We start from the raw sequence: 14,534 nt of genomic DNA on the forward strand, positions 1-14,534 counted from the left end.
TTTAAGCCACTCTAGCATGCACTCTTTGAACATTAAGTTATTGATTCTTTTGCGTACTATTAGAGGGAGTCGGCATACCACTAGTGATACTACAACCGCACTTCATAATACTGGTGTATCATAATTCATTGTGATGCACCTGTATACATGTGACTTTCCACACAAGAAAAAATATGTGGCTAATGCTTTGCTTATATTAAGTCATTGCACTCCTGTAAATCATCTCAAGTCTGTACAATTCCTCTCCCAGCTGACCTTTCTCAGGTTTGGCCCGAGGCAAACCAGCACTTTAGCAAGGAGATAGATGATGAAGCCAACAGTTACTTCCAGCGCATCTACAACCACCCACCTCACCCGACCATGTCTGTGGATGAAGTAAGTAGCCAAATCTATTCGTTGTAAAATGTGAGTCATGAACACTGAGTGGATATAGAGTTGGCTGGTAAGGTGTAACTTATTTGCCTGGACTTTAACTCAAGTGATTTACATGGATATAAATCACAGAGCGAAATTGTCCACCTCCAGGTTCTAGAGATGCTACAGCGGTTCAAAGATTCCACCATCAAGAGGGAGCGGGAGGTGTTCAATTGTATGCTTCGGAACTTGTTTGAGGAGTACCGCTTCTTCCCCCAATATCCAGACAAGGAGCTGCACATCACGGCCTGCCTGTTTGGTGGCATCATTGAAAAGGGTCTTGTCACCTACATGGCCCTCGGCCTTGCACTCAGATATGTGCTTGAAGCCTTAAGAAAACCGTATGGATCCAAAATGTATTACTTTGGAATTGCTGCCCTTGACCGGTTCAAAAATAGGTATTCAAACTTGTTGTGGTTAGTTCAACAGCTGTCATGTTGTGTATGGCTAAATTGGTAAATCCCATGTGCTTTTAGATTGAAGGACTACCCCCAGTATTGTCAACATCTTGCATCAATTGGTCATTTTTTGCAGTTTCCCCACCATTTACAAGAGGTAACCAGGTTTCCTTAATTTAGCTGAAAACAGTTTTGAAATACAGATACTAGGGCTGAACGATTTATTGTTTAATGATTCCAGACAACCCGACTACATTATCGCAAAACATACATTATTTTGCAGCTCCCCTGACTGACCCAGAGTCTGTTGTATTGACTATAATTTCACATACATACAGCGTTTTCCTCTTCTCCCTCTAAACTAACCTGTCAGAAGTGGTATCCTACTCGTGATGGGTTATCCACACCAATCAGTTCCAAGCTGCTGCTGGTGAAATGGGGGGAATACTTTGCACTAATGTGCGTCACACTGACTTGCAAGCTACTATGAGCTGCGCTTGCTAGCTGGTGTGGCTAAACATTATCCTCCCACGGTGCAAATGCTCTGGTTTAAGTATCTAATCCTCACCTCCGGCAAATAAGCAACACTTCTTATAAGTATCAAATCGTTCAGCCCTACTAGATGCCCTAGCATTTTATGCGGGGTGAGGCTACTGACAGATAGATTAAATCCTACGCTCTGCATCTTCCAATATCCTGTGTGTGCAGTATATTGAGTATGGCCAACAGTCACGGGACCCCCCGGTGAAGATGCAAGGCTCCATCACCACCCCAGGCAGTCTGGCCCTGGCACAGGTTCAAGCCCAAACACAGCAACCCGGTGTCCCAAAAGCACCACAACCAGGGCAGACCAGCACCCTTGTCACGACCACTACAACCACTACCACGGCTGCAAAGACCACAACCATCACAAGGCCAACACCCAGCAGCTTCAAGAAGGATGTGCCTGTGAGTTTAAACCGTGAATCCACGTTTATCACTGGGGACACGTTCCAGATTCAACCTCAATAGGTGTAAATCTATTATATAGTGACCATATCAACCTCAATAGGTGTAAATCTATTATATAGTGACCATATCAAAATGTTTTGTGTAATTGTACCCCTCCCACGTGCTTTAAACACATTTAAACTTATTAAAACATTTAAACTTATAAAACACACTTAAATGTATTCATTGGCGACTGTTGGCACTCTCACCGTCAAGAAATGGAAGACTACTATAAGATCACTTTGAGGAATCGAAAACACACTATGGCACATTTCTTCAAATAACAGAGGCATGCTTGAATCAAGCCATGTTTGTAACTCCCAGTTTACTGTAAAACTAGAGTGTTAAACATGTATATTTAAATACCAAAATGTACCACTAATCTGTAGAATTTCATCTGACAAAAGTCCTCTGTCTCAAAGCTAACATGCTAAATGCTTAAATGTAACGGAAGTTAGCATAGATATTAGGGTGATTATAAACCTTCAAACATCTGCTACTTTAACACACACACAAAGCGGTTACACAAGCAGACACAGCATACAACCATACTCAGACATATCTGGTTTGTGGAAACAGTGAATTTTAAGTGGAAAATGTGCTACTTTATGTATTACTTCGACTTGTTAATTACGTTGCATTTCTTCTGGTAGACCTCAGTGCTGCCCAGCAAGTTGTGGAACACAGTTGTGTACTGACTTGGGATGCGTGACTTTATTATTATTATTATTTTTGGGCCTTTCCTATCTATATACTGTAAAAACTAGGGATGTCCAGATCACACTTTTTGGTACCTAAGTCAGAGTCTTTGGTTGTAATTATTTGCCGATACAGAGTCCCGATGCAATTCATTAAGAAATAAAGTGTGCATCAGATTTTGCTCAAATTAATATAGAAATATACTTACATCAATGTGTACATGTTATGTTATATGTATTTATATGGACCATTCCAGTAAGATACTGCTTTTCTATTTGGCAAGATATTTTCACATTTGGATTAATTTTTCGCTTTCTGAATTTTAATGTTCAGAAAATTAAAAACCCCATCTTTTTCGCCCATTACCGGATCATCTGAAAATCACATGATCGACCCTGATTTCCGGTGTATAGGAGGGGTGCGAATGATGAAGTACCAAATATAGTGGGTTGTTCACTTTATGATAATCTGCATGTCAATTTTCACACAATTTTGTGTCTCGTACTTTTTTGTAAGGTAAATTAAGTTTAGCTTTTGTATTCCTCCTCGCAGCCCTCCATAAACACTACAAATATCGACACTCTACTGGTGGCCACTGACCAAACGGAAAGGATTGTAGAACCTCCAGAGAATGTCCAGGAGAAGATTGCTTTCATATTCAATAACCTTTCTCAGTCAAACATGACACAAAAGGTAAATAAGGGATGAAAATATCAGTTGTCATTAGCCATAATGAGAGAAGCTATTCTAAATCCTCTGTTTTAATTAGGTAGAGGAGTTGAAAGAGACTGTGAAGGAAGAGTTCATGCCATGGGTGTCTCAATATCTGGTGATGAAGCGTGTCAGCATTGAGCCGAATTTCCACAGTCTCTACTCCAACTTTCTGGATACACTCAAGAATCCAGAGTTTGTCAAAATGGTCCTTACAGAGACGTACAGGAACATCAAGGTTGGATATTTGCGGGAACTCCATACAGTATTTCCATACTGTTTTGTTGCCCTCTAAAAAAGCTGCCACTTGTTCTCCATTTAGGTTTTGTTGACATCTGACAAGGCTGCTGCCAATTTCTCTGATCGCTCATTGCTGAAGAACCTGGGTCACTGGCTGGGCATGATTACACTGGCCAAAAACAAGCCTATTCTCTATACAGTAAGATGTTTTAACATTTTTGGTCCCTTCGTAGCACAGTTGGGTTTTAAGATGGCTTGATTATCCCCCATCATTTTTTCCAGGATCTGGAAATAAAGTCACTGCTACTGGAAGCCTATGTGAAAGGCCAACAGGAGCTACTTTACGTGGTTCCCTTTGTGGCCAAAGTTTTGGAGTCTAGCCTTCGAAGCATGGTGAGCAACATGGATTGCGAGAGATCGCCGCAGCCCAAGCCTGCGACTTAATGGTTTGTTTTCACTCTTGTAGGTTTTCAGGCCCCAGAATCCTTGGACCATGGCCATCATGAATGTTCTTGCAGAGCTACATCAGGAACACGACCTCAAGGTAATTTTACTGGTCCTGGAAACCAAAAGAAACATTTCAGTCATTTTGAGTCTTGAATATTATTATTCCACAAATGTCTTGGATATTTTGTAACACTGTACTTGACAGAAATTTGGATATTTCATTATCTCAAAACACTGCAGAAAGGTTGACGTTTGCGTTTCATTGCAGCTTAACCTGAAATTTGAAATTGAAGTTCTCTGTAAGAACTTGTCTCTGGACATCAATGACCTGAAGCCAGGGAACCTGTTGAAGGATAAGGACAAGCTTAAGAGTCTTGAGGAGCAGCTGTCGGCACCAAAGAAAGAAGCAAAGCCTCCGGATGAAATGCTCCCAGTTTCGACATCAGGTCAATCTGCATTTTAACACACAAGTTGTTCTGTTTGCCTGTGCCTTTTTGTGATTTTAAATACTTTTTTTGTGACCAACAGGAGACTTTGTTCCATTTTCAGCGCCACCCTCCACTCCAGCTGCCACCACTGCCCCTTGCACAACCACAGGGCCCCCCACCCCACAGTTCAGTTATCACGACATCAATGTGTATGCCTTGGCAGGCCTGGCACCACACATTAACATAAATGCCAACGTAAGCATTGGTTGAATTTAATCAAGTACTGTCGCACACTTTTTTTTGGTCTGGGCTTTACGGTTTTTGGCTTCCTGTTTTTCCATTTTCCCCTCCATATTTCAGGGGAAATGGCTTTGACTTGACTGAATTTTTTTTTTTTGTTGGGGGGGTAATTTCAATTCTCATACATTAAACAACAAACAAAATTGAGAGAAACATTGCAATACATTTATTTTTGAATGGGGAGTAACTATTCGATCACCTTGTATATTAAAGTCCAGTTTGATTAAGTGATTTGCAAATAATTGTCTTCATGTGCTCTCACTTTCTTTTTCTCTTTAGATCCCTCTTCTCCAAGCCCATCCTCAGTTGAAGCAGTGTGTGAGGCAATCAGTTGAGCGTGCCGTCCAGGAGCTTGTGCACCCCGTGGTTGACCGCTCTATCAAAATCGCCATGACGACATGCGAGCAAATTATCCGGAAGGACTTCGCACTGGATTCGGAGGAGTCCCGCATGCGTGTGGCGGCCCACCACATGATGAGGAACCTGACAGCCGGCATGGCCATGATCACCTGTCGGGAGCCTCTGCTCGTCAGCATTGCCGCTAATCTCAAGAACAGTTTTGCGGCTGCGCTGAGGGTAAGATCAGTTCTGCTGCTTCAGCCTACTTTTTTTGACAAATGAGTCATGTTTTTTTTTGGTTTTCCTTTTTTGTCAGGCACCGACTCCCCAGCAGAGGGAAATGATGGAGGAGGCTGCAGCCAGGGTTGCTCAGGAGAACTGTGAACTAGCATGTTGCTTCATTCAGAAGACAGCTGTGGAAAAGGCTGGCCCTGAAATGGACAAGAGGCTTGCCACGGTGAGGCCTTGGGAAGGTCACATTCAAGTATCTATGCATTAGCTCTGGACCTGTGGCCTCGACCAAAACAACAGGAGGTTTTTCAATATTTTTTGAACACATTACATTAGTTTCTTACCACTAACCACAAATGAATTCTGTCTCATATTGTATTAATAATAAACAAGGTGGGCTCAAAGTAGGTATAGAGTGGAGCCCCACTATTTGCATGTTAGGGACAGAACCCGCCGGCAAAAAGCAAATTTAAGCACCTGATCGAAACTGCCCTCAAAATGATTTCAATTTCCTACTGTATATTCATATTTAAATTATAGACCACAACCTGTCATCCCAAAACAGTTTGATCCCAAAACAGTTTGATCCCAAAACAGTTTTAATCACATTCCAAATGCTTGAAACATTTTCAAATATTGCTTTACCATTTTATATTATATAATACAATTTACCGATAAGTATGCACATGGTGTGCACACAAAGTCCGAATAGGTGCACGGGTGGGACTTTATGTACACTGGAATCTGTACATCCAAAATGCTTTTATGAAATTACATTTTACAGTGTTCCCTCTGTAGTTTTGATGCGCTGCACATTTGCACATATATCTTTGTACTCAGGCTTAAGCTCTGTTTTATAGAAAATGCTTTGCTGCCAGCTTCTGGCATCTATTGGAAATTATAAATCATTTTTGGGTTTAATCAATTGCAGATTTTTGCTGTCCGTGGCAGGGATTGGTGTCTATCCCTCACAAAATAAGTGAGGGAACAATTTATGCTTAATTATTACAAATACATTATTAAATGGTTTGACCTTGTACATTAAAGAAAAAATGTACGGTAAGCAAGGGTTAAGGTTTCAAATTAGGGTTTTAGGACAAGCGTTAGGTTTTTTCTGTGTGTGGGGGGGGGGGTGTTGACATGGAGGAGACCCTAAAAGTTGAATTGAGGCGGCTCCTCCTTCCTTCGTACATTCTTATTTTTGTACGATGTCTGATGTATTTGTCCAACATCTACTTATTCGGGTTTCCTTCATCAATCTTCCTTCCTTGATGTCATACATTTCTTCTTATGTTCAGTTAAAGTGTGCCTGCTTTTGGCCCACCCTGTATATTTCTAATCAACTTGTGTATCCCATGTCGTGCAGGAATTTGAGTTGAGGAAGCATGCACGCCAAGAAGGACGCCGTTACTGTGATCCGGTTGTTTTGACTTACCAGGCTGAACGTATGCCTGAGCAGATAAGACTAAAAGTAAGTGATCAACAGATGACTTTGTTTTAATGTCAGTTTACTTGTATGCACCCACCTAACTCGCCGTACACATTCAATGTCTTTGTTTTTCAGGTGGGAGGAGTTGACCCCAAGCAGCTGGCTGTATATGAGGAGTTTGCAAGGAATGTTCCTGGTTTCTTACCCAGTAATGATCTTTCCCAACCAACGGGTTTCCTTGCTCAACCAATGAAGGTGACGCATTTCTTTTGTCAAGTAAACTTAAGGCCTAGATAGGCTAATCCGACATTGGCCAACAGTGACAGACGCTTACCCCCTGTGGTGTCGGGCCGGCTGTCGGCACGTCACGCTGGCAAATCACACCGCAACGACAGACAGCGATGTTGACCATTAAAGTACCTTCTGTGCATGCGTGAGGTGCAATACCCTTCCACACAATCGGCGGCGGTAGTCACTATTTTTCATTGTTAGAAAAATCCAGCCGGTAAGCTATTGGCCGGGGCGGAATATAAAAACGTAGTCAATGGCATTCACCTATATTCTTCGCTCACGAAGAACTCCCACGCGAATTAAACCCTCATGTTCCTGACACGGTATTGTGAAATACTTTAAATTGTCAACCCTCACTCTTGTACTTGATTAAGTCTGCGAAGGCGTGCTCACTCTTTAGCCACATTTGTCACTTCATGTTGGTGACCCGAGCGCTGATTTGCTAGCAAACAGCTAATCAGAGTGACCAAATGTCATGACTCGCGATGCCAATTAAACATGCGTGAACGCCCTCCAGACGCTTCCTGATGGGTTACGACTCTACGACGGTGGTCACTATACTAATTAGACTGTGCATTCAGACGCCACGATGCTTCAGGACCTCTGATGTCGGTTTGGTCTATCTAGGCCTTTACAAAAAATGCTCCTTAACGTCACAAAGCAGTGTGATAGTTTCTTGCAATTACTTTGGTAAACAGCAACAAGCCTGGGCCACGGATGATGTTGCCCAAATCTATGACAAGTGCATGGCAGACTTGGAGCAGCATCTTCACGCCATCCCTCAGGCGCTCTCCATGAATCCCCTGACTCAAGCCCTGCGCAGCCTGCTGGAGGCTGTGGCCTTGGCAAGAAACTCCAGGGATGGCATTGCAGCTCTTGGACTTCTGCAGAAGGTAGGACTGAAGGCTTTCTTTGATAACTGAGGCATGTTTTACAAGTTCTCGGGAATACAATGAGTTCTTGTTCTTGACGGCAAATATGTTCCAAACCCACCTGCAACCGCCCCCCGCCTTTTTTTTTTTTTTTTTTTTTAAATCTATTTTATTTCAGACCATATCGCTAGCTCTAATTTTAACGAATATTTGATTTTAGTATTCTCCACCATTGGTCCCCAACCTTTATTCTGCCACAGTCCGGTTCATAAATGTCTATACCCTTTGCGGACCAGCAACTATTCACCGCCCGGTGGGGGGTGCAGGGTTGGAAATGCAATGCTACAACAATAAACGCGAATCCACAGATGTTGGGTTGTTTTTTTTTCACCAATATTGAAGGACTTCTTAGCCTTAGCAATGCGGTTAGCCACCCACGTATGCCTCTCTCAAGGTACTTACTTTTGTTGACGAATCAGTTTTGAAGGCTTTATTGATTCATTAGAGAACCACTCGCCACGTATTGTTCAGAGCGGGCTTCGTTTGTGCGTGGAAATCACCTGTTGCCGTAAATCCATATTTCAAGTAGGTGTTCTGGTATTTTCTGTAAAATGCACCTTTCTTTTTCGTCTTGGCCATAGGCTCGTGTTGATTTCTCCCTGGGCCTTTTACCCATTGCAAAGAAACTTTCCAAATATGTCTGTTTATTTAACCCATTTTGCTCACTTGTGGACAACTTGACATGCATTAAGAGTCAGTCATAGATGGATGTAACGGAGAGAATCTGTTCACGTTTCAAAATAAAATATTTCTTAACATCAGATAATTAAACCGGAAGTACTGTAAGTTTTTTTTTAAAAACATTTTTAAACACCCCCTATATGTGCAGCCTGCCGCGGCCCAATCCAGAGTGGCCCACAGCCTGGTGGTTGGGGACCCCTGCTGTACACTATATTCTTGTAAATAACTGTTAAAAAAAACATAATTGAAGTGAATTGTTGTGAATTGTCACTACTACACATGTGCAGGCTGAGATTTAAGAACAACAAAGTCACTTCTGACCGATCGCTTATGCACGCCACATAACTGGATGATCATTAAAGTGCATAAACCATGGGTTTCTCTGATATAACTGGCGTTTTGGTGCGAGACCAGTAGATCTGGCCCACAAAAAAAAATCTTAAAATATAGCAGGTCCCCTGTAGATTTGTGATGTGTGAAGGTCATGGATGTAGAATTTCTAGAGTTTTCTCTCCTTTTTCAGGCTGTGGAAGGTCTTCTGGATGCCACTAGCGGGGCTGATAATGACTTGCTTCTCCGGTATCGGGAGTGCCACCTGCTGGTTCTTAAAGCCCTCCAGGATGGGCGTGCATACGGACCACAGTGGTGCAACAAACAGATCACCAGGTGAGTTTAGAGTCGTATCAGTTATGTAATACAAGACATCCTTGTTACTACGGTGATGATGAAAACAGAATTTGCCACCGCCACAGTCTAACACTGTTCTAAAGCACTTGTTTGATTGTGTGTTTTGATTGACAGGTGTCTAATTGAATGCCGGGATGAGTACAAGTACAATGTTGAGGCGGTGGAGCTTTTGATCCGAAACCATCTTGTGAATATGCAGCAGTATGATCTACACCTGGCTCAGGTATACCAAACCTAGACATAGAATGTTGAACTACAAAATGACAAAAAGGCTTTATTAGCTCTTGATTTGGGATTCCACCACCAGTTAAGGCTGCCACGCACACTGCATAATGCTTCTAAATCTGACTAGGAACGATCATCACAAAAAAGGACAGTTGGCCACTCACACTGGGGCGATTTTAGCAGAGCACAATCCTGTATAACTTTTTTTTTTTTTTTAAATCAATAAAATGATGGAATGTCAGTCAAGCGAGGCATGGGTTGCTACACAAAGGGTGAGAATAAAGACCAAAAAATGGGGATATATTGAAAGGCAGGGCTTTCTCCCATTCAGTTGAATGTAATCGGCGCTTTGCGTACGCCACTTGTGTATTTTTTACCACAAGCTTCACTCTTTCATCAAGTACTGTTACAGAACAGAATATGTATATACAGTAGTGTAATTCTATCACCTAGCGGCACATGGTGGGTGGCTGCGTCTCACTTGCTTGTGAGCCGGATTTTGAATCTTCACAAAACCAGCGGGCACTCATGAAATCTTGTTGCAGAATCCCGTACATAGCGTGAGTGCTGAGTGGCGCTCCGTTGCTCAGTGTACAGTGCCCCTTAAAGTTAACAGATTGTTCCATTGTTTGCTTGCAGTCCATGGAGAATGGACTTCACTACATGGCGGTGGCGTTTGCTATGCAGTTAGTGAAGCTGCTGCTGGTGGATGAGCGCAGTGTCAGCCATGTCACCGAAGCGGACCTTTTCCACACCATTGAGACTTTAATGAGGACCTGTGCACACTCTCGAGCAAATGCGCCAGAAGGGTAAATTACACGGTTGGAATACAGTGAACCCCTGCCATATTGCGGTTCATCTTTCATGCCACCGCTAAATCACAAATTTTTAGGCTGTCTTTTTCTTGTGAGCCTTACATAATACAGGCAAGTATGAATTTAGAGTTACGTGCCTTCAGTGAAGTACAGTGAACTGTAAGAGATGCAGCGTAAAAGTTACAGCAAAAGGAGGCCCTTTCAGTGCAATACAGTACCGCATTTTGCCATTTTAGTATTGGTTGTCCCCACAGAGCAGTCGTAATATATGCCAGAGTATTATTGTTTGCTCTGTATATATTGCTGCTCCGTGTGCAAAAATAGCAGTTGTTTGAAGGTATACCTTAACATTATGCTCATTTCTGTTAAATTGTGTTTGTCAGCATTAGACAAATATTACACATGGACAGAATTGGATGGTTTGCTCGAGCATTTTGGTATTTAATCATGCAAGGTTTGATTCTCTTGTTTTGTCATGTTATTGTAAACTTTTATTGGGAGTAAGCACACTTGCCTATTAGGAGAGCTGTCTGGTCGAGGGAGTCTGTTTCCTTGAAGTCAAGTTATACAATTGACTTCCATTTCTTGACAGCAAGCAGGTGCTAAGGAATACTTCAAAAGTGTGTTTTAGGGCGTTATAATTGTGTTTAAAATGTTTGGGAAGGGTTAAATTATTCTGTCATGGATTTTCAACTATCGCTGATGGGTCTGAAACGTATTCTCCGCGATAAATAGAGATTCACTGATCACACTTGATTTGGAACATGGCAAGCTCAAGTTCCAGTATCTGGTTTTGTATTTAAAATGTTAAATGTTTCCACAGTCTTCCTCAGTTGATGGATGTTGTCCGCTCCAACTACGAGGCCATGATTGACCGGGCCCATGGCGGCCCAAACTTCATGATGCACTCTGGGATCTCCCAGGCTTCGGAATATGACGATCCCCCCGGCCTGAGGGAGAAGGCAGAGTATCTCTTGAGGGAATGGGTCAACCTGTACCACTCGGCTGCTGCTGGCCGGGACAGCACCAAAGCATTCTCTGCCTTTGTTGGCCAGGTAGTCAGCCGCTCATTGAAAATCCAGCATAACCACTATTGTGACTTATCTCATAGTCTCTGACATTTTGCCGCTCAGATGCACCAGCAGGGTATTCTAAAGACGGATGACCTGATCACGCGCTTCTTCCGGCTGTGCACCGAGATGTGTGTGGAGATCAGTTACCGTGCACAGGCTGAACAGCAGCACAACCCAGCAGCCAGCGCAGCCATCATCAGAGCAAAGTGCTACCACAACCTGGACGCCTTTGTTCGACTCATAGCCCTGCTTGTCAAACACTCTGGAGAGGCTTCCAACACTGTGACCAAGATCAACCTCCTCAACAAGGTACGACATTGTGTACACGTGCAGGGGTGGTCCGAGGTTTCCGATTGAGTTCCGTTGCTATGGCAGCATAACCAAACATTTGAAGTAGGAATGTGACTTTGGCTATGAATGAGGTTAGGCAGGTCATTGCTTTCATCAATTTAAGCTCAGCTAGTTTAACCCATTAAGGACTAAAGCACCTGTCCTAACAGCCCCCCAAAACCTAAGGTCGCCTTTGGAATTACCCTTGAAAACCTGAAGTTCTCCCAGAAATTCAACACTTACAAAATGATTAATATCTCAGCCCCTGTAGCAGACGGCAGCATAATTCCAAAAGAATTAGAGCTTAGACATGTGGCTTACACACAGGCGGCAGAATTTATTATTTACTGTTTCAATCGAAGATGCACTGTCACTATTTTTCAAAATATTTTTGGTGATAAGTGAGTTTAATACCCATCTACAAGCCTGCTCTGCCAAAATGTCATTGTCCCTTTACAATGACAAATCTGTTGGAAACCTTTGACTCGGATATGTGCTTTCAAGATGCAATTACTTTGCAGAGGTCACCTTGCCTCTCTGGTGTAGCTCTACGTGAGAAAAGTGTGAGAAAGCTGGCAACAGATATGGACAAGCTCAAGTGTGTGCAGCTCGCTGCTCATTTTATGAGGAATTGTTGAACATTTCAAATACTAATGGTTGTGTCCGCATACAGGTTTTGACAAAAAGGAGTTTTTTTTAAAGTGGGAAACTTTTTTTTTTTTTTTTTGAAAGTTAATGCTGGGGGAAAATGTTTTCAAGCTCATTTATTATCAGGAAAAATAAGGGGAAGAAGGAACACTTATTTCTTTTGGGCAATATTGCCCTGCCATAGTCCATCATGAACCTTCCCTAATGCAGTAGTCCATTCATAATTACAGTAACTTCCTATGTCCGTAGTGTCATAAACTGAAGATCCCCTGTATTCTGAATTGACACTAGAGTCTCTTTGCGCAATAGCAGATATGAGGTATAAATGTCTTGCTGGTGTACAAAATCCACCCTACAATCAGCATGACTGGACCTTCTTCATCCTCCATTAGGTGCTGGGAATCGTCGTTGGGGTTTTGATCCAGGATCACGATGGCCGTCAGACCGAATTCCAGCAGCTGCCCTACCACCGCATTTTCATCATGCTGCTGTTGGAGCTCAACGCTCCCGAGCACGTCCTGGAGACCATCAACTTCCAGACGCTCACCGCCTTCTGGTAGGACATGCGTCTACAGCTGCCTTAGCAGGAGTCTCTCGTTCTTCTGAGAATTTTGACTAAATTGACCTTGATTTTGTTCTTTTAAGCAACACCTTCCACATACTGAGACCCACAAAGGCACCAGGTTTTGTGTACGCTTGGCTTGAACTGATCTCTCATCGCATCTTCATCGCCCGCATGCTTGCGCACACGCCACAGCAGAAGGTTTGCCTCCTGCGTTTCCACATGGCAGTTGAATGCGTGCCAAATGTTATTAGGCTAAATGTTTTGTTGTCTCCCAGGGTTGGCCGATGTACGCGCAATTGCTCATTGATCTCTTCAAGTACCTGGCACCTTTCCTGAGGAATGTAGAGCTCAACAAACCTATGCAAATCCTCTACAAGGTGCGCGTTGGGTGCCTCTGACTGTGTTTATCTTATTACCACAATGGCAACCTTGTTTTTGTGTGGCCCAACTAAGGTTTTTTTGGGGGAGGTTTTTTATGAGCCGTTGATAGTTTCTGCGTGTTATTTTTAGGGCTGTCGCTAACAAACCTTTTTAGAATCGATTATCCTATTGTTTATTACGTCAAATATGCTTCTAAAATTAATAATTACTTTTTCGTTGGGGCTGAATGATAATGGATTAACAATAAATCTTTATTTACATAGTGCTTTTACAACAGTTGTAGCTGTAACAAAGTGCCTTGTTTGAAGCGGAGTTAGATAAAAGAGGAGTGAATCAGTCTTTTTTCACCAGTAGATCTGAGACGACATGATCAGTGTGCATGACGTCAAGCACATCTGCCACAAGTTAAGTTTGAAACTAAACATGTACCTGTAGCGTCTACTGACTAATATAGAGAGAGAATGGTTCAATTCTCCTGTCCCGTTTGGATCCGCTTCAATTCCAAGCGCCGACTCTCAGTTCTAAACTGCACGCTCTGCACTGATGCTCCTCACTCCTCATCCTCAGCCCCACCAGCCACCCATCCAGCCGCACCAATGCCGACTGTCCAACAGCGCCAACATCTCAGCAGAAATGATTAACAATCTGATTTTTTTCCTCTCCCCCCTGTATGCAATTATTTTTTTTAACAAGCAATTAATCTTTGTCACAATATCAGTTCTATTATAGATGATTGGATATTAAGAAAGGCAGATGAATCATCAAAATCTCACTACGTCTCTGTCTCCAGCCCCTCCCATCCACTGCGCGTCTCAATGACCATTTAAATCACAGATTTGGGATTAGGAAAGAGAGTTTTATCAAATTGCTTTTAACTTGCAAATGCAATTAATCATTCAGCCCTAATTTTTGAGGCGGAAACTTCTGTCGCCCAATTTTTGTGTAGCTGAGTTGGCAGATTCCTCCCAGCCCTAATTATTTGAACTGTTCTCTCTTTTCAGGGCACACTGAGGGTACTACTGGTCCTGTTGCACGACTTCCCAGAGTTCTTGTGCGATTACCATTATGGGTTCTGTGACGTGATCCCACCCAACTGCATTCAGCTGCGCAACCTCATTCTGAGTGCCTTTCCACGAAACATGAGACTCCCTGACCCTTTCACACCCAATCTCAAGGTAGGCATTCTCACACGCACACACATGCAGAAGACAGACCAATAGCAGATGCACACTAGAAATTTACAGAGTAGTTGGCTTGGCTACTCCACAATGATGTTTTTG

At 42.8% G+C, this 14,534-nt stretch overlaps 1 protein-coding gene across 9 annotated transcripts in view; it reads left to right on the forward strand.

Moving 5' to 3' along the window:
* The window catches only part of cnot1 (CCR4-NOT transcription complex, subunit 1), a 37,466-nt gene that overhangs the window by 19,480 nt on the left and 3,452 nt on the right, over window positions 1-14,534 (forward strand). For 5 of the 9 annotated variants that reach the window (XM_086027653.1, XM_086027657.1, XM_086027656.1 and 2 more), the window contains exons 20-44: window positions 251-375; window positions 526-812; window positions 891-968; window positions 1,511-1,760; window positions 3,054-3,194; window positions 3,271-3,450; window positions 3,535-3,651; window positions 3,735-3,845; window positions 3,919-3,996; window positions 4,168-4,345; window positions 4,428-4,582; window positions 4,907-5,203; window positions 5,283-5,423; window positions 6,564-6,668; window positions 6,762-6,881; window positions 7,616-7,810; window positions 9,054-9,196; window positions 9,332-9,440; window positions 10,082-10,251; window positions 11,081-11,312; window positions 11,391-11,639; window positions 12,701-12,864; window positions 12,954-13,071; window positions 13,149-13,250; window positions 14,256-14,429. In XM_086027653.1, the coding sequence (XP_085883779.1) occupies window positions 251-375; window positions 526-812; window positions 891-968; window positions 1,511-1,760; window positions 3,054-3,194; window positions 3,271-3,450; window positions 3,535-3,651; window positions 3,735-3,845; window positions 3,919-3,996; window positions 4,168-4,345; window positions 4,428-4,582; window positions 4,907-5,203; window positions 5,283-5,423; window positions 6,564-6,668; window positions 6,762-6,881; window positions 7,616-7,810; window positions 9,054-9,196; window positions 9,332-9,440; window positions 10,082-10,251; window positions 11,081-11,312; window positions 11,391-11,639; window positions 12,701-12,864; window positions 12,954-13,071; window positions 13,149-13,250; window positions 14,256-14,429 (4,019 nt within the window). Of the gene's footprint in view, window positions 1-250; window positions 376-525; window positions 813-890; window positions 970-1,510; window positions 1,761-3,053; window positions 3,195-3,270; window positions 3,451-3,534; window positions 3,652-3,734; window positions 3,846-3,918; window positions 3,997-4,167; window positions 4,346-4,427; window positions 4,583-4,906; window positions 5,204-5,282; window positions 5,424-6,563; window positions 6,669-6,761; window positions 6,882-7,615; window positions 7,811-9,053; window positions 9,197-9,331; window positions 9,441-10,081; window positions 10,252-11,080; window positions 11,313-11,390; window positions 11,640-12,700; window positions 12,865-12,953; window positions 13,072-13,148; window positions 13,251-14,255; window positions 14,430-14,534 lie in introns of all 9 variants that reach the window. The other 4 variants (XM_086027655.1, XM_086027659.1, XM_086027661.1 and 1 more) reach the window with 1 other exon arrangement.

The sequence above is a fragment of the Filicampus tigris genome, chromosome 4 (genome assembly GCF_054856515.1).
Source record: "Filicampus tigris isolate MCC_2025a chromosome 4, RoL_Ftig_1.0, whole genome shotgun sequence".
In the NCBI taxonomy this organism is placed as follows: Eukaryota; Metazoa; Chordata; class Actinopteri; order Syngnathiformes; family Syngnathidae; genus Filicampus; species Filicampus tigris.